Source organism: Nicotiana tabacum, chromosome 5 (genome assembly GCF_000715075.1).
Source record: "Nicotiana tabacum cultivar K326 chromosome 5, ASM71507v2, whole genome shotgun sequence".
In the NCBI taxonomy this organism is placed as follows: Eukaryota; Viridiplantae; Streptophyta; class Magnoliopsida; order Solanales; family Solanaceae; genus Nicotiana; species Nicotiana tabacum.
The window spans coordinates 2,273,554-2,296,500 of NC_134084.1; the positions used below are offsets into that span (position 1 = coordinate 2,273,554).

A 22,947-nucleotide genomic window follows, 5' to 3' on the forward strand; every position below is an offset into this window, starting at 1 on the left:
GTAAAATTAAAGTCCAAATACTGCTCTCTCCGAGTTCATGCACTACATTCTGACTTTAATGTTATGGCGAGTATAGTTCGGTTGATTTGACGTGGCAAAAAATAATTTTATGACTTTACTATTATGATAGGTAAAGCTTAGTGGCCATATGTGAAATTAACCCGATTTTAGATTTGTATAAATAACTACGCTCTATCTCCCCTGAAAGCGATTTAACCAAGAAAATCTAAGCAAGATGAAAAATTCCAAATAACCTTATAAGAAAATAATAATGAAAAATTCCAAATATTGATGACTTATAGTAACAAAAATAGAATGTCACCTTCCTATAAATAAAAAGACTATCTCTCCTAATATTGACTGTGTCATTACAGAAATGATATTATAAATCTAATTAAAACTATTACATAAATGACATCATAAATGCAATTAAAACTATTTGGTGGGCAGTTTTTCCTCCTCAAATCCACTAATGGTCCCTCGTCAAGAAAATAAAAACTAAAGTAAAACAAAAAATAAAAATAAAAACAAAAACAATTTCACTATTAACCGACCCAAGTTAAAAAAGATATTCACAAATAAATAGTGTCTACTGTCACGTAGGATAGTGAGAATACAACAACAACAACAAACCACTATAATCTCACTTAGTGGTGTGGAGGGTAGTGTGTACGCAGACCTTACCCTAGGATAGAAAGACTGTTTCCAAATAGACCCCCGGCATACTTCCCGGCAAAAACTTCCCACCTTGCTCTTGGGGAGACTCGAACTCACAAACTCTCGATTGGAAGTGGGGTCGCAACCTCTCTTGTCTAGGATAGTGAGAATAATGTACACTATTTAAAATTTCTTTTTAAAATGTCTCGCTGAATCCCGCCCTTTTCCGTCGCATCACCTTCTCATATACTCTTTCATTGCCTATATCTGAAAAACAGTACCACCAAAAACTACAATGACGGTGAACTCCGTACCGGCGGCCGGCGTCGACGTCGGAGTTGATCGATTAGCAATGCACGTGTTTTCTCAACCTAAAATCGACCCTCAGCAGTTCATTCAGCTTTGCCTCTCACTTGCTAGGTCCATTTTCCTTCTCGAACCTTCTTTGTAGTTGCTATAGTTGTTTGGTATAATATACTGTAGGTTTTTAGCCATCGCACGATCAAAATTTTTTTTTTTTTTTTTTTTTTTTGCTTAATATCTAGGTTTTTGCTGATTTTTATTTTGAATTTTAGCTCTCGCGCGTTAATAGATTTTTTCTCATTTTTCTTCTCGAATCTTCTAAGACAGAAGAAGGGCAGCCTTGATGCAACTGCTAAAGTTGCTGCCACGTAAATAGGAGGTGAAGGGTTCGAGCTGAATGAACAACCTCTTGCAGAAATTCTGGGTAAAGCGGCATACAACAGACCCTTGTGATCCGGCCCTTCCCAAGCTTAGTGCACTGGACTGTCCTTAATCTTCTATGACGGAAACACATAAATACGCTACTTTTATAGTGATTGCCATTAAAAATTATTTTTTTCCTTATAATTGTTACTACATGTAATATGCAAGTTTATAACGCTCGTGCATTCAAATTTGTGCTTAATATCTATGTTTTTGGTGATTTTGTTTTTTGAATTTTAGCTTTCACGTTTATTGTTTCACCAAATAATTCTATTTAATGCATACTCTGCTTAATATCTAATTTTTGTTAAAAAAGATTTTTAGCCCTCGATATTATTGCATTTTTAGCTTACTGCTATCTAGTTTTTTTGCTTCTTTCTTTTTTGAATTTTAGTTGCGCTTTCAGGAAAAATACTTTTTGTGCTTAATATCTGGGTTTTTACTCAGTTTTCTATCTAGTTTTAGCCTTCATACATAAATTGGCTTTTGGGCATATCAGCGCATCTTTTCTGTACTCTGCATTATATCTAGGTTCTTTTGCTCAAATGTATTTGAGTACTTCGCGCTCTCACGTTCAGAAACTATATATTTTGTGCTTACTATATAGGCGCTTACTTCTCTCAAAAATTTATAGAGGTGCTTACTACTTTTTCTTCGAGTTTTTAGCCATTGCATGTTAAAAGTATGAAAATTTGAATTTTTATGTTTTTTTTTATATGGGGATATTGATGCATTTTATAGAGTGTATTGTGCATTTGTGCTTAATTATGATTACAATTTATTCCTAGAAGAATGTGGATGTGGTGTCTAATGTGCGGCTACTTATTCAGCTTGAGAGTTTTAGTTGTTTCGAAGCAGATAGATGAATTTTAAAGCAGTTTTTTTTCCTGATGGTTTTCTAAGACTTTATTACTAGTTGTTGATATAGGCTATTGGTGGTAGGCGTGGGCGCTTCCACTGTCACACAAGAGTAATGAGTGCATGTATTTTGCACCTAACTGGCTTAAATCTTGGATCCACCTTTCTAAGTTGAAGATGCTCCCTAGTGATATTAAACTAGCTTTTAACTACTAAACGCATTAACCAAATAACAAATAAACATATAAACAAAGAAGTAGGCAATTACTTCCTAATATTTTCCTTATTTTTGAGGAAGAGCTTATCAGATATATGGCTTGTTCAGAGGACTTTCTATGTAGTATTTGAAACTTCGTTCTGAATGGAAATTCTTGACCAATCTATTATGGTATTAAATTTCACATTTGCTATGCTCTCATGTAATATCTCAGTATGTTTCCAATTGGAATGAAAGGCTAAAGGTCGTGTGATATCTCTTTTAATTCTCATTAGCTCGTTGTCCGCAAGAGTGACACATTGGTATTTCATCATGCAAAATGGTTTTATTTCCTCCATCTCTTTCAGAATCCTGCGGTTAAATTAGGAATATGAGTCTCTTTCTTCTATGTAGTGCCAAATCAGCTAGGAAAGTGGTAGTGGTGATTTTTTTACTCAATTTTCTTTTTCTGTATGTTGTCCTTTTCTAGAGAGCTGGAGAAGGGACATATAAGCTATTTTTATTTATCAATGTTCCTGAGTGATTGATCTTTGTTAAATGCAGAGGCATTGATTATGCCATTGCAAAACAGGAGGTTCCAAATAATGCTCAAGATTTACCTCTACTGGTGAAGCAGGTTCTCTTTTATCATGACACCGATTTCATCATATTGCGTTAACTTCATTCATCTGATTATGAGTTGTGTAGCATAAGGCTCTAAAGTTAGATCAGGAAAATAGGTGAAAGGGATGATGTCAATTGTGTTCTCAGTTGAATCTGTGGTGGCAGCCCTGCATCATGTAAATAAGCTGAGCAAATATTAAATTTTCCTCTCCGTTGTCGTAGAGGCATATGGGCTGCTTAGAATATAGCAACTTCTTTTGGTGGACATGTTGTTGAACAGAAAAAACCTAGAAAGTGAAAGCAGAAGTTTTGAATGCCTACATGTGCTTTCATATGTTGGAATATTTTTTTAACCTAATAATTGCCAGTGTCAAATTTTGAAACTACTTCTGAAATTGAGAAATCGGTCAGTTCTTCAGTTGCTGCTTCCTGATTATGATGGCGATTAACTTTCTTGAGCTTTGAGTGGCCTAATCCGTTGGCTTCCCTTGAAGTCTATACAAAGTTGGGTTTGTTTAACCTTTTAGAATCTGTATGCCGTCATTCTCGCCCATTAAGAAATTTCTTTGTCATGAAGTGCGATTTGCATATTTTAGATAAGTCCAAACTTTCCATGTATCTGCGCTTCCAATTTACTGATAATTTAGAAAGATAACTATGTACTTGTTATGATTTATGATTCATCATAATCTATGCCTTTTATCCTTTCATTGCAGTAATTTGTTCTTGGAGGGGTTGCTCTGATGGTAAGCAACCCCCACTTCCAACCGAGAGGTTGTGAGTTCGAGTCTCCCCAAGAGCAAGGTGGGAAGTTCTTGGAGGGAATGATGCCGGGGGTCTATTTGGAAACCGTCTCTCTACCCTAGGGTAGGGGTAAGGTCTGCGTACACACTACCCTCCCCAGACCCCACTAAGTGGGATTATACGGGTTGTTGTTGTTGTTGTTTGTTGCAGTAATTTGTTCTCCAACAAAACTTTAGTCTATAGCTACATTTGATCATAATTGGAAGCATTTCTCAGCATTCGTATAAGTGGAGAATTTAAGCTAATTTTAAATCTAGATATGAGATTGCCAATTTAATTTCCCCTGGATCCTGCTATCAATGATACTACAAGTAAGAGAAGTTGAGGATAAAAAATGGACCTTTAGGGGCGCCTCAATTACTTTTGGGGATTCTAACTTGTTAATGCTTGTTCTAATGTTAACTTATTGCGACTTTGTTGGATTAACACTAACCTTTCCTTGAGCTCTATATTCAGCTCCACGGTGTCGGGGGAGGGGGGTGGTGGTTTTTTTTGTGTGTGTGTGTTGGGGGGGGGGGTTGAGAATTAGACCTTCCAATGCTATCATCACTCTAGTACTCTTGGATCCAAAAAGCATTGTGCAACCTTCTTATAATGTTAAACTCGGGTTTAAAGATTAGTTGGTTGGGTATTCTTTAAGTGATGTCTTTTTTAATTCTGCTGATGGTGCACAAAATAGAATAGTTAACACAAAAAGTGAAGTGAGTTCAATGGTTGTCAGATTATGACCTGAATGAAACCAGTCTTCTTATCTGTAAAACACCCGAGTTCTGACCAAGGGGGATGGATGTATTTGTGATGCTGCGCAGTACTTTATAGGTTGATGTTTGGTGATGATGATGAATATGGTTACTTGCTATGCTATATTATCTTCTTTTTTTGTGATTTTTTATATTGTAAATATTTTATTTCCTTACTGATGTCTTGTCGATGATGGTGTGACATCTTTATCCCATAGGAGTTAGAGATAAAAAAAAATTTGGTTCTTGAAAACACCTTCATATTTGCTGGCTCTGGTGTGCCATTTTGGTTATATCCTAATATATTATGAAACCCTCTTGTGTTTTCGGTGTTGGTACCCCAAATTATGCTTCTCTTTTGTTAATCACAATGTTTTCATTTACTACAGAACTATAAAAGACTTGTATATTGCTCTTTTGTTAATCACATTGTATTTTCAGTCACATTGTTTTTCATCTACTATAGAAGACCTGTAAGTTCGTTTGAGAAAGTTAATTTACATGCAGTATCGTCCTTCCAATCATGTTTTTGCTCTAAATCTATTGATGTTGTTCTGATTGAGCTGCGAATTGCTGCAATCCGTTGACTGATTGCAAACCATGTGATCTGTAAAATCCAGGTTGCAAAGATTATGTACTCTTCAATCCCAAGTGTGCAAATTTTCTTATTTAGGCCATAGTTTCCTATCTGTAACAGTTCACCTATTTATCAGATAAATAACCGAAGTTTAAGTTCTTCTTTTGCTAAATTCATCTCATGATGTAGATATGCAAATGCCATTGTGATTCCTCAATGCTAGCACATGTCATGGTCCTTATGATTTCTGTCCAGGTAAATTTGGAAACTAGTCAACTTTTATGTGATAAAGTTGAAAGATGTGTGTTACAGGGAAATTTTACTGGTAACATTCAGTACCAAGCTAGTACTGAATGTGAACAACCATTACAAAGCAGAGAATCCTATGTCGAGTCCAGAATGTCTAAACTTACATTGTAATCGTTTTTATAAACAGCATAGGTCACCTTTTTAGATATTGAATACTGCTGGTAACTAAATTGGTGTTTTCTTCTTTCCATAAAAGCATCTTTGGTTCCTTTCAAGCAAAATCCTCCACATTATACATTTTGAGAGGATTTCATAAATGCTTCCCGCTAAACAAGTTGGCCTAAAATATCTAACATCCTTTGCATCCAGCTTCTTAGGTACGGGTGCAATAAATGTTGCGTAAGAGCTTTTCTCCGTGCATCCTCTCAAGAAGAAATGTTCGAATGTATCCATAATATCATTCTTCAAGATGCACCATCATTTTTGGAAAATGGCTAAGAACGTAAGCCAGTGGTGGAATGGGAAAACCCACGATGTAGAAGATCATAACATGAGTGATTCGGCAGATTTGTGTATATACATATATCCACCATGTGGTACTTCATTCTACGATATATATAAGATCTATCTGTGTATGTATTATCATCTACATCCAGAATGCCGTATGCTTTGGAAGAAGCTTGTATAGTTTGGAAAGGGGTTTAGAAGATTTCACAAAACTTTTATCACTTAGTTTTCGATTTCTGGGGAATATATTAGCTGATGAATTAGTAGTTCTATAGTAATTCCATCCTGCCTGGGTGCTTTATCGTCAACACCTTTAGTGACTTTAAGCACTTCTTCCTCAGCAGAGGGGCTCTGGAGCCATTCTCTTTCATACCAGCGTGACCAGATTTTTATCACACCAATCAGGTCTCCTCAATTCCTCCTCCTTAAACAAATTTCCATAAACATCCATTATATGATTTTCAACCCTAGCGTGATTATCAACCAGTTCTCCTTTAATGTCCATCTTATCTATGTTGTAGTACCTTTTGTGAGCATTCATCATCTTATGAAAGAAACTCGTATTTTTATGTCCATTATGAAGCTACAGAACCTTTGACTTTTGTCTCCACGAAATTCTTCTGCGGTGGCAATTTCCTCCAACTAACCAAAGGGAATCTCCGTTCTGTTATCCCCATCTTCTTTCTCCATTTGGTCCAAAGTCATCAATTTGGTTCAAGCTGCTATCTCTGTGGTTTTAATTTGGATATAGCTAAAAATAGAATACAGTGGAGTTAAAAGGATCCATATATGCCACACTAACCTATGGGATTAAGATTTATTTGTTTTTTTCTTGGATTAAGCCTTAAGTTTATTTAGGGATGAGTTTAGGTGCAGAGAACCTCTATTTTAGAGAATATTAATGTGTCATAGAAAACAAATTACTTACATATATTGGGAATGGGTCCAAAATTCCAAATTGAGAAATGATAGAGGAGGGATAGAAGCTTATATGTGGTGGCCCAAGCGCTATTATAGAGGCGGATCTAGTGTTTTCTCAGCGGGTTCAACTAAACCCATAACTTTCGACGTGAAGTAAAAATTTGTATGTAAAAATTCTTATCCTTGAATGACATCTGAATTTATTAATCTTTTTTATGCTTTGGTCAATTTACCTCACATGAATAATTTGCCTTGTATATCAAAGGTTAATTTTCATAAGAATATTTGTGGTTTTACTCGGGGGTTTAATTGTGCTGGTGTTATAAATTCTTATGGTCGAAGAATCTTGTATATCTTCCATTTCTTTTCTGTTGATTATTACTGCTACTCACATTACCATTTTGTCAATTCTTTTAAGTGATATTGCAACGCCGAAGGCTAATGCCTAACATGTGAAAGTAACAAATCCCAATCTTGCTTTTTTTTTTTTTTTGATAAGGAAAATCCCAATCTTCCTTTAGAAGAAAAAGGTCGCATTTGAAGCTTGACCATAGAGGTTGTATTTTTATGCTACACTTCTCTAACTTAAAAGTTCATGTAAGAGGGATTATCCTAAAGATGCAGGGAACATAGTGTTTTATGTTGGTTGATTATTTCTATTTCCTCCCTTATAAAAAAAAAGGTTTCTATTTCCTTTTTTCGAATCATTTTGTTCCTGAGCCAGGAAGAGGTCTTGGAGTTTAGTTTGTTTGAATTACATGCCACTTAAAAAAAAGAGGAAGGGAATCCCATTTCCTTTTTGATCATGGATGAGTTATTGTTACTAAAGGGAAAATTTTGGTTATGAGGTACTTCATGAAAATTGTAGATTGTTTTCACTTTCAGCAACTCTCTTACATAACCTTATTTCTTATATCCTTTATCAAAATTTTGTTTCTTTTTTCTTAACTATGATGAACTTGGTTCCTTCTTCATTTATTTGCCCACTGATCTTTTACTGTTTGGACAAAATCTCCAACCTCACCTTGGGTGTTAAAATACTGTAGTTGCTGTTATGGTACCAAACTGCATAGGAGAGAGGTGATAAGGCTCCCTACTTATGTCAAATATCCTATTAGCTAGCTGACCTTGTAATGAATTAGAATGATTGGGCTTTAAACAGGACTTAAGAAATTCTATGGAATTAGTTCTGACAATATATCCATCTCAGAAGGGTAGGAAAATAGAAAAAGAGGAGAGACCTAAAGGTGCTTAAAGTAATTTTATAATATTAACAAGCAGCTAAAAAGAGTATGCTAATTCAAAAACTCATTCTACTAGTACAAAATGTCATGTGCCGTTTATGGTATAGCCCTTAGTTTTTGATTTCTGTCTCTGTTGAGGTCCTCGATGATGGTAGAGAATATCTTTGATGTACCTATGCTGGCTACATTATCAGTTTACTTATTTGAATAACTACAGAGGAGTCAAAGTGGAGAGATCGGTACGATGATTGAGTGGTCAAAGTGATACTCAATAAATAGTTAAATTAATACAAAATGCTGGGTCCTATATTTCTGTATGAATTTCAGGAATTGTCTGATGTTATGGCCACTAAGTTATAATTTACTCATATTCAGCATTTGCTGCTAGCTGTTATTTGGTGCTGTGACATGTATATCTCATGGCTTTCTTCCACTGTTCGGTTAGAGGTTAGTTTTTCCATAGTTGAGTCTACTTGGTTAGTTCAATTTTTTCCTTGGAATATGTGCTTAACTACATTTCAGTCATTTGCTTGTGTGCAAATTTGCAGATTTTATCCACGACTGAAAATGGGTCAGATAATTTGTTTCCTCGAAGCCAAGGTAGTAACTTAAAACACAGCCCCTTACGGGTGGCCAGTGAGCTAGTGTAACTGTATTGCTGGTGATACTGATGCCATATTTTTTGTCAATCTTGTAGCCTGGATTTGGTGCTTCGTGAATGATTTCCAAATAACGAAGAATACAAACCTTTCTAAAGGAGAGAAAGCAGTAAGAAAACTTCTGCATATTATCATAAATTACATCTATGTAACCCTTTGCAGCAAGTACACGAGTCTCTGTAATAACCTAAAATATTTTTTATATTTATTAATTGTGGGATTGAAAAAAAAATTAATTTAGTGTGTATCTATAGTCAAAATACTAAGCTAGTGGAAGAAACATTTATTATAATATATATGAGATAGTATACTAGTTAATTTGCTAGTGAGATAATTCATATTACATATAATAGTTGGATAATTATGGGCCTAAATTAATAAAAATTAAGGAATTGGGCCAAGCCATCCCTGCCCACATTATATGAGAACATTAGGGTATTAGAATAAGGAATATAATTTTCTTGGTTTATAAACGTGAAAAAACTAGATGAAGAGCATCAGGAGTATTGACGGCGCCAGAGACAGTAACTACTTACTACCATGAAAATCTTTTACAATTTTATAAGGTTCAGGTATGAATCGTTACTTTAATATGCACTTTGAATTATTTTATCTAGCATAATAATGGCATAATAAAGTGTGTAAACTGAGAGTTGGCCTATTAAAAAGTCTATTCGAACTTTAATATCTTAGAATATCTGATGGCTAAGGGAGGGTCAGGTGTTGTTATCGCCATAGCAATATCAATATGCTCTATTCTAATGTGATATAGTTGAAACTATTTTGAACTTGAGAAGAAGAAACAATATCAATTAATTGCCTTAAGCTGTCTTGCATGTTTGATGAAAGTAGGGGGGACGTGGGAAATTTCGTGACCCTCCATATGATACTGGATTGGAGATACTTTAATTTTTCTTTAGGAATATTATTATTGGATGGAATATAGATAATAAGTTATAGGGATTATAATTCAATGTTTCGTTTGGATGGAGATATTGGGACATGTTTTTACCTTTTTAAAGCATCGTATTTGAGGTCTAAAATTGAAATTTAGGTAATTGAGGTTTGACCTCGGCTAGCATAATTGACAATGTTAATTAATATTTTGCTTAGATTGATACCATTGGAGCCTGTTTGGTTGGTATTTGGATGTTACAAGAATAGAGAGCTTGTCGTTAGGGAGGTAAGTGAGATTTTAAGCTTTGATACTTGCTTTTGTAAAACCCGTTTTACAAATGTATTTTCTTTGTCTGGTCCATGTGTTGGGACAAGGGTGCGCTTGGCAGAGTCGGTGGTCTTAGACTAGCCGCAAATATATTATTTTATGAAAAAAAATTATTTTATAAGTTGTTTGATAGTTTGATAGTTTGATAGTTTGATACGGATGTGTGCCATGATGTTGAGTTTGATACGGCTGTGCGCCATGATGTTGAGTTTGATACAGCTGTGCGCCATGATAGATTTGGGGCATTGTGTATGCCGCCGCTATATATTTTGGGCATTGAGTATGCCGCCGTGATAGATTTGGGGCATTGTGTATGCTGTCGTGATAGATTTGGGACATTGTGTATGCCGCAGTGATAGATTTGGGGCATTGTGTATGCTGCCGTGATAGATTTGGGGCATTGTGTATGCTGCCGTGATAGATTTGGGGCATTGTGTATGCTGCCGCTATATATTTGGGGCATTGTGTTTACTGCCGTGATAGATTTGGGGCATTGTGTATGCTGCCGCTATATATTTGAGGTATTGTGTATGCCGCTATGATAGATTTGGGGCATTGTGTATGCTGCCGTGGACTCGTTGGAGTGTTTGCTTAATTTCCTGCACTGTCGTTAACGACAAGTCCTTCATGTAGATTGTGTTGAGATATATATAGTATTGTTGTTAAATTATTGTTTGGACCTTATAGAGTAATTATATGATAAAAGAATTTCTTTGCGTATTATTTGTGTGCTTGTTATGTGTTTGTATTTTCTAGCACTTGTTCCAGAGGTATTCAGAGTTGCGGGTCGAGGATCTTACTGGGTTATATTTGCGTATAACTCACTCCTTACATGCTTGTCTATGCAGATACTATTGGTGAAAGTGGAGCTAGTAGCCGACAAGTTCGCTATAGTTGATTCAGTTATTGAGGTGAGCCGCCGCATTGTTCGTGGGGGCTGCTCAATGAGTCTTTATCATTTATTCATATGAGGTCTTTTTCAATTCCCTTAGATGCTCCATGGTTGGTATGGGATTTGGGCAAGAATTTCAGTATAATATTTCGAGATATAAATTGTGTGTATTTAGTTGACAGATTATTTTGATACTCTTATGATTAATCAAATACTGTAAATTAATGGCTAAGGTAAGAAAGTATGGGTCGCCTGGCGGGTGGTATTAGTTGGGTGCCAGTCACGTCTTGGGGGTAGTTTGGGACGTGACAGTCTCAGTATTGATTGAGGACATTATGTGTGCTTTCATTACCTGTATTTTGTTATTCATCAGTTCATTGCTCTTGACTTCTTATTTTTCGTTCCAGCAACTCCTCAATGAAACATTATTGTGAGAAGGCACGAGAGAAAATATGATATATTGATATTGTGTGTCTAATGCAATACAAGATGGGCTAATTTATAGCTACTCTATACAAAGGGCATACTACACCTATTCCAATGTGGAACAACTACATATCTATATCTAACACTCCCCCTCAAGTCGGAGCATACAAATCATATGTACCGAGCTTGTTACATATATAACAAATGCGAGGACCGGTGAGGGACTTGGTGAAAATATCTGCAAGTTGATCATTCGACCTCACAAACTTCGTAGTAATATCTCCTGAAAGTATCTTTTCTCTTACGAAGTGACAATCAATCTCAATGTGTTTAGTTCTCTCATGAAACACCAAATTTGATGCAATATGAAGGGCAACTTGATTATCACACACATGTTCCATCTGACTGATTTCACTAAATTTCAACTCCTTGAGCAATTGTTTAGTCCAGACTAGTTCACATGTTGCCATAGCCATTGCTCGATATTTTGCTTCTGCACTAGACCGAACAACTACATTCTGTTTCTTGCTTTTCCAGGACACTAAATTGATTTTTTATTTCAGCACAAATACTCTGGAATATAGAGAATAACTCAGAACGATCTTTCATTAAGAAAAGCCAAGTACATCTTGAGTAATCATCAATGAAACTAACAAAATAACGAAATCCCAAGGTTGAACTAACTCTACTTGGATCCCATATATCATAATGAACCAAGGAGAAAACAGACTCTGCATGACTCTCAACACTACGCGGAAAAGAAGCTCGGGTATGTTTCCCAAGCTGACACGATTCACAATCTAACGTAGACAAACTGGATAAACTAGGCACCATCTTCTGAAGTTTGGATAAACTTGGATGTCCTAAACGATAGTGGATTAGGTCCAGAGGATCGGTAACTAGACATGTTGTGGAAGGACTGAGTGAATTAAGGTAGTAAAGGCCTTATGATTCACGTCCTGTACCAATTGTCTGTCCCGTACTGCGGTCCTGCATAATAAAAGAATCATCAGTAAAATATATACCACAATGGAGGGCACGAGTCAAACGACTAACAGATGCAAGACTAAAAGGACAACCTGAGACATAAAGAACGGAATCTAGGGTAATAGAAGACAATGAGTTAGCTTGTCCAACTCCTTGTGCTTTAGTTTGACATTCATTGGCTAAAGTAACAGTGAGAAGTCTTCTCACTGTGAATATACAATATTCGACAAAAGTGATTTATTACCAGAGATGTGATCAGAAGTGCCTGAGTCCATGACCCATGGTCCAAGAGTACTAGACTGGGAAACACAACCGAAAGAATTACCAGCAACAGGAGTATCAGTCTGGGCAATTGAGGCTACTTGTGGAGATGTCTGCTTACTTGCTTGATACTGAAGGAGCTCATTATATTCTTCTTTAGATACAGAAAAACCTTGGTTCCCTGTAGTCTCGGTCTGAGCAACGTAAGCATTTTTGGGTGGACGACCATGTAAGGAATAGCACATTTCACGAGTGTGTCCAAGTTTGTGACAATAAGAACACTTGGGTCTAGATCTCCCAAAACGACCTCGTCCTCCTCTGTTCTCCATAGTTGAGACGTCCGAACATCTACTGTCTGCGATGCGAGAATAGAGGAATCAAGTATTTGTGATGAGATCACTAGGTGACTTGGTGCTGCAGCAAGGCAGAGTAATCGAGAGAATAATTCATAAACTGTAGGAACAGTTGGACTAGCCAAAATCTGGTCTCGCACTGAATTAAGATCATTAGGAAGTCCAACGAGTGTAAGAACTAGAAATATCTTTTGTCGCTGCTCTTGTTGTTTTGCCACACTAGCAGAAACTAGCATTAATGTCTCAAATTCCTCCATGACTGCTTGTACTTGACCCAAGTAAGTAGACATATCTAATTCTTGCTTCTTTAAGTTTGTCATCCGTGATATCACATCATAGAAGCGAGATATGTCATTAGTGTATAAGGTACGAGCCTTTGCCCAAACCAAATAACATGTCTCGAATGGACGAAACAAGGCATCAACTCGGAATCAATAGAACACCACAAGATGCTACATAATTGAGCATCAATCTTTGCCCAAAGCGCTATCGCCTTTTCATCTCCTTCGCTAGACTGTTTAATTAGATGATCTTGAACACCTTGACCTTTATACCAGAACTCGACAGATGAAGCCCAAACTAAGTAGTTTGAACCTCCCATTAAAGGTTCCGAAGTAATCATAACACTAGAGCTTCCAGAACTCATGTTTTTAGACCCAAAAGCATCAATTCCCAAAGACATCGTTGCAAATTATTACCAAATTAGAGAAATAATCAAATGTAATCCACTGAAACAGAGTAAGGAACAATGGAATAAGAAAATACTGTAGCTGTCGGAATAGTACTGTAGCTGCCGGGAAAATTCAAAGTGGTTGGAATGAAATAAAAACAGTTGGGGTAGGATCGGAATTACCAGATGACCCAATTGTTCTGAAGAAACGTTTTCAAAAAATGGCCGGAAGTCCACTTTTGAAATCACTATTCACGCCGGAAAAATATAAAAGTTGTTAGAATTTGGTGTGACCTGGATGGGTAGGCTCATAATTGCAAGGTGAACAATTTGTCCTGAAGAGCCGTCGCCAAAAAATGGCCGGAAGGTGGCCCACGCGACGTCGGAACTTCGACGGAAAATTTTCTTCCGGTGGCAAGTGGCGGTGTGTGGAGGGTATTCTAACGGAGATTTTTTTATGGGTTGGTTGCCGGAGCCCGATCTACTTCGTGGTGGTGTTGGTTTTTGCACAACATTGACCGAAAAGTGGCTTTTTTTACTTGCGGCAGACCTGCCCGAAAAAGGCTTCCGGTCAACTGATTTTCCTTCCCGGAGTAGCTGGAATTTATGCATAACGATAAATCTCTCACGATTGCTCTGATACATGTGAGAAGGCACGGGAGAAAATATGATATATTGATATTGTGTGTCTAATGCAATACAAGATGGGCTAATTTATAGCTACTCTATACAAAGGGCATATTACACCTATTCCAATGTGGGACAACTACATATCTATATCTAACACTCCCCCTCAAGCCGGAGCATACAAATCATATGTACCCTTTTATCTGCAGACCTCACTATGTCTTGTAACGCCTCCTCAAGTGAAGTATGAAAATCTTTTAGCTTTTACTGAGTGAAATGATGTCCGCTTACTGACTTCATATTTGACAGGTTAATCCCTCTGACAATTCTGATTGCCGTTCATTTCACTTGTGCAGCTTTCTCCTAAATGGGACGGCAGTGGGAAAGAGGAATATTGAGTTAATGGTTTGTTACTGCTAAAACTTTGGAGATGTGTTTGTATAGGGATGTCTTATGTCTTATTGGGGCTCGACTTACTTATATGTTTGTTTTGGTAGGACCCTGGACCTCAGCTTCCAACTCCTGTATCTCAAATGCTTAAATTTGGAACGAATCTTCTTCAAGCTGTGGGCCAATTTAATGGTATGTTTGAAAATACGTTCCGGATTTAAAAAAAAAAACTGTATAGTACTAACTCTTCTTTGTGTTCATTGTGAAGGAAATTATGTCATAGCTGTCGCCTTCATGCGTGAGATCTCTACCCCTGTCGAGGCCACGCTCCCTGATTATGAGCAGCCTCCTGTTTCTTCTGTTGATCCAGGTTTCTCTTATTGTATTATTCACAGGAAGAAAATTACTGCTGAGATCTTTTTGTCAGTTTTTGGCGTTTCTACACTGACTTTGTTACATGTTCTTGTTAGCCAACTTGACTAGATGTATTGTTGAAGTTCACCATTCCCATCATCCCCCAACTGAAAGTCTGAATAGAAATCCTTATAAGGAGATATGATTAATATACTACTTTGTTTATGTAGATTCTGAGATTATTGAGGGGCCATCAAGAATTTCTCTGAATTGCCCCATAAGGTATGCTTCTAATCTTTGGTACTTCGGAAATTGATAAGGCTGTGTATATGAAATGGCATTATCTTGAACTGTGTGAAACTTTTTCTTTTCCCCTCTGTCCTTTTCTATTTAATGATGATTAATAAAAGAAGTTGATATGCATGATTAGCTTCATTTTTTTTTATCGTCTTAGTAAAAGACACAAATTTCTGTGCTCCCATTTATGTTTCTTTCCTCCCCCTCATTATCCCAAAACTCAAAATGACAGGAGGAAGGAGTCTGCTATTTTAGTAAGTTGATGACCTAAGTTGTGTTTCTAAGATGTCCCGCACGCCTCGAATATGCCATGCACTGTATCAGCCCTAGGCAAAGCTGTCAATGCCAACTGAAACAAGGAAAAAGAACTTAAATCAGAAAATTATCTGAGAAGATGGGCACGTGAGGATCATCTATAGCACATTTGACTCTGGTATCCAACAAGGTCATCAAATTTTTCTCACGAGTGACATACAGTACCATTCAATTATCATCAGAAAAAGTGTCCAAAAAGAAAGTAAAGAAGAATACGGAACCTACTGGACCTTATTCTGCCATTCTAGTAAGTTGATGGGCTATGTTATGTTTTTTAAACCTATTTTGATCACAACATATCAAAGATAAAACGTCAGCTGTCATGTAGAAAGATAGAATCATCTTAATTGTGTGAAATTTTGATCAGAGTTACTTTAGTATATATACCTTAAGGTTTTAGGTTTCAGGACGATTGTGTCCATTCATCTGAACTCTAGACTTTCTAAATGAATAAGGATTACTTGGTTAAGAGCCTAGAATTCGAAACAGAGACCCATTGTAGTTGTAATTAACCTTGGGGACTCCAAGTGTATTTACCTCTTTTACTAGCCCTTGCCCCAAAAGATGCGCTTTTTTCGTTTCCTTTCAACTTCTTCTGATGCTGGCTGCAGTGTGTTAAATTTACTGATTACTCTTTCTTCGCTTTTACAGCTTCAGACGTATTAAAATTCCAGTGAAAGGACATTCTTGCAAATATCTTCAGGTGCATGCCCTTTTGTGTAATTAAAAATAAATTATTATCCGATCTCTTATGCTAGAGTATTTTATAGCTGGCATGCATGTTTGAAACTTGCCTCTGCTTTTCGTCTTTCATTAGCTTTTATTTAAGTTCTTTAATCTGTTAGAATTATGGACATGGCTGATCCTCCAAAAGACTTCTGATATATAGGTTTCTCAAAAAATGTTCATGAAGATTATGGATTCATATTAGCATTGACGGATGTTTTAAATTAAGAATATCCTATGTGATATGTTATTTTAGTCATTATTTCTTCACCATTTCACCTGCTCTTACTATGTGTTTGCACTGTGTGTTTTTCTTGGCAGTGTTTTGACTTTGAAAACTATGTCGACATAAATTCAAGGAGACCATCATGGCGTTGTCCTCATTGTAATCAGCATGTGTGTTTCACTGATATTCGTATTGATCAAGATATGTTCAAGGCAAGTGGAATGCTGTATTATGCTTTACACAAATTACCTGTCTAGAAGTAATATTCTTTTTCTTTTAAAGGTTTTGAAAGAGGTGGGTGATGATGTCATAGATGTCATGATATCCTCAGATGGTTCATGGAAAGCGATTATGGAAAGTGATGACCATACTGAGAAGCCCAAGGATAAACCCCTGACTTTGCTCAAGATAGTCCACAGCGAGGTTCTGATGGGCTTTCAAATGTCCACAGTGATGTTCTAGATCTTACTGAGATAGATGATGAAATGAATCCAATGACAACTGCTGGAACTGAAGACAGTGAAAATCTTGCATCAATCAATGTACAGAACACGACAGCAGTGATTAATCCAAGTGAAATCTCTCAAACAGGTGCTTCTTATGTGGCGGATGATTTCTGGCCAGGAATATATTTGGCAAGTTTGCAGACTGGCGGTGCTTCTGAGCCTGCTAGAAACAATTTGTTGCAACCACCTGTCTTAACAGATGCAATATCTCCCGCTCTCAATCCAGAAGGAAATGGTCTTATTCCTACCTCTGTACTTCAGAGTGGACTATCTTCTCCCAATATACTGCAGTTACAACAGTTCCAATTTGGAAACTCTTCAATTAGCAATGAATATGGAAGGTTTCCATCTGCATCCAGGGATGTAAATAGAACTCCAGTTGCAGTTACAGCCCATATGCAAACTCCTGTTTGTCAGCAGAGACAACAAAACATAATGAATCCCTTGTTCCACACTAGCCCTTCAGCAGCTACTCAGGATTTGCGTACTGAATCATTGGATGGTTCCAATGTAAGAAGTGTCTTGGAGAGAGCAGTTTTCCTTTCCTGGCTTGAATCTGCTTCAGGCACGCATGACATCGTCAGCATTACCACAGCAGATGACTGCACAGGTGATTAGTTTATCAGCTATTTTCATTTTGTCATAAAACTATATTTAGTCTTCTTTGCTGGTTCTGGTTTCTGAGTTTTTTTTTTACCTTCATGTGTGATTGCCGAAACATTGCTTGTTGCTATGGTTCGGAAGACCATCACATGTCTCTACACAGTGTGCGTCCTTCCATTTTTTAGGAGTTCCTTCACACTACTAACCAAAGTTGGTTGGTCAATAAAAGCGACCAACGTTGGTCGCTAATGTGGAGAAAATTATTAAATAATTATTTTAAATAATTTACCGACCGAGGTTGGTTGCTTTTTGGTTGGTAAAGTGGTCAACATATTGACTGTGCTGGTCAGACTTGCTTGGTCAAAGAAATATTGAAATTAGCGACCAACTTTGGTCGCTAAAGTGGGACACAATTATAACGTTTTAATAATTATATTATTATTTAAAATATTTTATAAAATATAAATAAATAATATTTAAAATTGACGACCAAAGTTGGTCGGTTATGAAAGGGGAAGCAAGTAGCGACCAATTTTGATCGCTATTTTGCGACCCAGTTCTAATGTTTAATAATTATATTATTATTTAAAATATTTTTATAAAATATTAATAAATCTTATTTAAAATTAGCGACCAACGTTGGTTGTTATTGTTTAATCCTGGATAATTAGCGACCAAAGTTGGTCCTTTCTAGGTCAACATTGGTCAAAATTAAAAATCACTTTTGTATTTACTATCTAAATAATATAAATGTAATCCGTTAACACTTTTGTAATACAAGGGATGAATACACTAAAATATACTCTAACATGCTATATATGTAGTTAAAGTAGTACAACGAAGCGTTAAATATATATATATATATATATATATATATCAATTATAACAGATTAATTGATATAAGTCGAGATGTTTTGTTTTTAATATTCAACGATGAATCTGAGTAGGTTATAAGTCGATGAATCAATTTACACACAAATATATTTGATGAAAAATTATATATACTAATTAGGATCTTGACAAGTCTATCAATCCCTAAAAGAACCTTGAGAGCAATTATATCTTCTTTATCCAACAAAAGGTACAAGAGTACACAATCAATACAACATAATTGAGGTTAATCATACGAGGGAGTATGATCGCTATGATCCTTTCATAATTGCACATAATGTTAGGCAAGTGTATTATGCTCCTTATCCATTGCGTCAGAATAAGTCTGATTGGTGGGTGGTAATAAAAAATAAGCATGTAGGTAAGGTGGAAGTCGAGAATGTGTTAGATGTTGCATATCAAAACGATATCTCCAGTGTTCACCAAATAGTGGACGAACTTTTAGAAAATGATTTGGAACATCTTGAACACATATTGGAAGAAGTTGATATAAATAAAGTAAGAATTATAGAAAATGAGGAAGAAGAATCAACTGATGAAGCTCAAACTAGTGAGGAAGAAGAATTCTCGGACGAGGAACAATACGTCGATGAGCTTTAAAAAGTTGGTTTCTTTAATAACTCGTTTTATAGCTAGTTTCTTATATGTTTCAATCTAAATATGTATTATATTATGTAGATGACAGGCAAGGGTCGAGGTAACAATGACTCTACTAGTTTTCGGTGTCGAGAAAAGGATAGGAAGGCAAAGAGGAGGGTAGAAGATAATATTGCATCTTTTCCACCCTCTTCAGAGATGCCTATGTTTATGCCTATGTCTTATCCTCCACCCCAGGGCTATTCTGAGCTGCCATAGCATCACGAGTCCTATATCTTCGTGCAGACACCAGGTCTTTCATCACAGGGCCATAGGACTATACGTCTGACATACAGTCCAGCTGCCTCACGACCACGTGGATCGCAACCATCTGCATTACATGGATCGCATCCATCCATGTCATATCCACATGGATCACATTCATCCGTGTCACAGCCACTCGGGTCACAGACATCAGTATCACAATCACTTGCGGTCCATCAAGTTATGTCGCAGTCACAGGGATCGCGACCATCTTCATCAGCGACTCCATCTATTTCAAGCCTTCGCCTGTGAGATAGTTGCTCTGACCCCCTACACCTTCCACACATGCCTCTGATATATATGCTTCGGACGGTGATGCTGATAATGACGAGGAGGTGCATTATGATCAATATGGCAGGATCATCATAGTCCCTGAGGGTGATGGGTAAGAGTTATTTGTTATTTTTACGTTTATTGTTTTGTACAGTTTGTACTAAGATATTAATGTGTTTTTTATTAAATTGCAGGTTCATCCCGAGTAATATTACTACGAGGATAATCACTAAAGCCACCAGAAAGCTTTATGATGACCCTTATGCGACTTGGAATGAATATCCATTCTCGCTGAAGGAGCAAAATTTTAATCAATTTAAGGTATAAATATTCTTTTAAGCAGTATAATTATTTATATTTATGATATTTCCATATAATATTTAACTTTTGAAATACAGAGCAAGTGTGTATGGGAACATCGCTATAGCGCGGAAGTGGTTGCAAATTTTTACCACAAAGCTCGCAAACGGTTGTCGCATAGTTTTTCCAAAGCTAGAAATTTGAACTAGAAGCCTGATTGGTTGCTTCAGAATTTATGGGAGGATTTGCAAAGGCAATGACTTACCGCAAAGTTCTTAGAGAAGAGCGAAAAAGGAAAGAAAGCTCACGCATCTGAGAAGGGAGGATCCTTGCACACTGGAGGTGCGATCAGCCTAGAGACAATAAAAAGAAAATTGGTACGTAATTGCTTAATTTATTTTAATTTTCAATGTATACCTATTCTGTTTATTAACTAAAATTTATGAGTTTTCAGGAAAAGAAGTTGGGGCATCCAATGAACCAAGATGAGCTATTCAAGAAGACTCATATTGTAAAGAAAAAGAAAGAGATGGATCAAGAAAGGTGGGTCGAGGGCCGAGCCTCGACTGTACATGTAAGTTTTCACTTTTCATTAAGTATTTTGATTTACTTTTATATAAATTTTGAAATACTAATTCAATGTAATTTTTCTTATAGGGTCGCTTCACAACAGCCGTGGAGGAATTCATACGCAGTCAGCCACCTAATGAGTCGGGCGAGCTAATCCAACCTTCGGACGAGGATTCTGAAAGAATGTGGACGGAGGCTGTTGGCGGTCCAAAATGGGGGAAGGTATACGGGCTTCCTACTAAGAAATTACATCGCTATAAGTGTGGAATGCAAGGAATATGGACTTCCTCGCAAGACGAGCAACTTGATGGGGAGAGCCTCTTCGTTATGTGGAAGACTGTGACAAAGCTCACATCCGAGCTAAAAGCGGAGAAAAGCTTAGAGATGCTCAGTACCAGGGCATGCAAGAGCAGCTCAAATCTCTCCTAGCTTCTGGAGGTTTTCCGATTCCTTGGTCTCGTGAGTCATTGCTAGAGGCTCGACTTGGACGTGAGCATTCCTTCCGTCCTCCCCATGCTCGTTCCTCCCGTCCTTCCCGTGATCGTTCTTCTCGTCCTCGACAAGTAGACCCTTCTGTATACTGTCTTGTTGATGAAAGTTCATCAGACGGTGGTGATAATGATGTTGTACAAAACACTCCTTGACTGTTATATACTTTGAACTAGACAAATAGAACCGGTTTTGAACTAGGTGTAATAAGCGTTAACTTAGTTTAATTTGTTGGTTTTAATATGTTTTTTGAATTGTGTTGTTGTTGTTGTGGTTGTGGTGTTGTTGTTGGGTTGTGGAGATTTTAGTATTGAAATTGTAGTTTATGAATTGAATTATATTGTTATTTAGGGATTTTGGTATGCTGGTAGGTGGTGTAGCTTCCAAATCAGGCATTTTATGCCAAAGTTATTACCTAGAAAATCGACCAAAGTTGGTCGCTTACCTATTAAAAAAAATAATTTTGGGAGTTAGCGACCAAGGTTGGTCGCTTATATATAAAAAAAATTAAAAATTTGTAAATTGGCGACCAAGGTTGGTCGCTACTGAACCTAGATTTTATTTAAAAAAAAGTATACTGGAAATTAGCGATCAAGGTTGATCTCTTATTTATAAAAAAAATGACTAAAGTTGGTCGCTTATGAACCCAGATTGTTAAATATATATTTCTTTAAATAATATATATTTTAATTTTGCGACCAACGTTGGTCGCTAATTTTTAATATATAATAATTTAAAAAATATCGTAATTTAAATGCAGAGTTCAACGTTGGTCGCTAAATTTATATTATTAAAATATTATATCGACCAAAGTTGGTCGGTATTTTGTTTACAGTGAACATTTGATCAGTTTAGCTAAGCGACCAAAGTTGGTCGCTAAGGTAAAGGGACCGCCAATATAGCTACCAAGCCTGTTTGGACACGTTTTGGTCGCTATATTGAGATAAGCGACCAACGTTGGTCGCTTTTTGTGGTCGCTAAAACCCGAATTTCTAGCAGTGTCACCGCATGTAAATTAGCTTGTTTTGTTTACTATTGCAGATTTCTCCTTTTTAGGCTACTCATAATATATCTCCAACTTCCTCTATGTTTGTATGTTGCCTATGTCTTCTAACTACCTTTTCCTGTGTGCTAGCATTCTTTTTCTCCTCTTCAACCATCTCAACTGGTTGTTGGCCATCAAACTCCTAACTTGAGAACACCCTACTCGATGAGCCAGTTTCAAGGCCTGACCCAACAATCTACTTGGAATAGATGGGAAGCACTGAAGAGAAGAAGTTCACCAGTTGGAATTGCTCGGGCAACAGGTTTTGCTGGAGGGCAACACGCCCCGATTGTCGCTACTCAGCAAATCACACAGGTGGTGAGGCCTTTTCAGACTCCTAGAACTCCATCTCCACTCCCAGGGAATGCTGACGGGTTTAGGACACCATTGGCCTGGGACCACAGGGGACATACGGGAGGCACAACACCAGTCACAATGTCAGATAATTCCAGGGATTCCCTACTAGATCTAAACTGGCGCCCTACACGTCGTATGCGTGGAAGCCTTTCAGGACGAGCTTATTCTGTAACACTGAATCAGTACATACATAAGCTAACACAGCAAGCTCAAGTTCCCAGACTATCTATTCCACCTAATATGCCACCCCAACTGGAAGTCCTTTTTGGCTAATCGAATCGTGCATACCCAGGCAGAAAATCATCCATCCACCACACCAGCCAATGCATACGATATCTCGGGCTCTTTACCTGAGCTTTCTTCAGGTATGCAGTAGAACTAGAGCAGGTATGTAGCTAAGTGTCATGACCTGCCGCATCATCATGCCACGTAGGTTCCACTTGGCATATATTTTTGCCATATGGAAGAGTTACATAAGTTAGGAACAAGATCTTGGTGGAAT

The 22,947-nt window shown here is 37.1% G+C and overlaps 1 protein-coding gene across 7 annotated transcripts; it reads left to right on the forward strand.

The window, feature by feature from the left end:
- The first annotated feature begins 763 nt into the window (after positions 1-763).
- On the forward strand, positions 764-21,353 carry LOC107820588 (E4 SUMO-protein ligase PIAL2-like). 7 transcript variants are annotated; one of them, XM_075253243.1, is made up of 19 exons: positions 798-1,077; positions 3,002-3,074; positions 5,372-5,437; positions 8,479-8,550; positions 8,652-8,703; positions 8,801-8,871; positions 10,836-10,898; positions 14,513-14,608; positions 14,701-14,785; positions 14,862-14,963; positions 15,178-15,229; positions 16,211-16,262; positions 16,607-16,723; positions 16,794-17,627; positions 19,190-19,796; positions 19,879-20,005; positions 20,083-20,361; positions 20,439-20,558; positions 20,642-21,353. In XM_075253243.1, exons 1-14 carry the CDS (start codon positions 953-955, stop codon positions 16,971-16,973), a joined length of 1,206 nt encoding a protein of 401 aa, XP_075109344.1. In that variant the 5' UTR covers positions 798-952; the 3' UTR covers positions 16,974-17,627; positions 19,190-19,796; positions 19,879-20,005; positions 20,083-20,361; positions 20,439-20,558; positions 20,642-21,353. The 7 variants fall into 7 exon arrangements, with proteins under 7 accessions (XP_075109350.1, XP_075109344.1, XP_075109345.1 ...); XM_075253244.1 differs by having other exon boundaries at positions 19,394-19,796; XM_075253247.1 differs by having other exon boundaries at positions 938-1,077; positions 1,288-3,074.
- The last annotated feature ends 1,594 nt before the right edge of the window (positions 21,354-22,947 follow it).

Excerpts from the sequence above, each read along its gene's own strand:
- LOC107820588 (XM_075253243.1), top strand. The coding sequence starts at position 953 with ATGACGGTGAACTCCGTACCGGCGGCCGGCGTCGACGTCGGAGTTGAT. Across the intron at positions 10,899-14,512 it reads TAGTTGATTCAGTTATTGAG|GTTAATCCCTCTGACAATTC; the intron begins GTGAGCCGCCGC and ends CATATTTGACAG. Across the intron at positions 14,964-15,177 it reads TGTTTCTTCTGTTGATCCAG|ATTCTGAGATTATTGAGGGG; the intron begins GTTTCTCTTATT and ends TTGTTTATGTAG.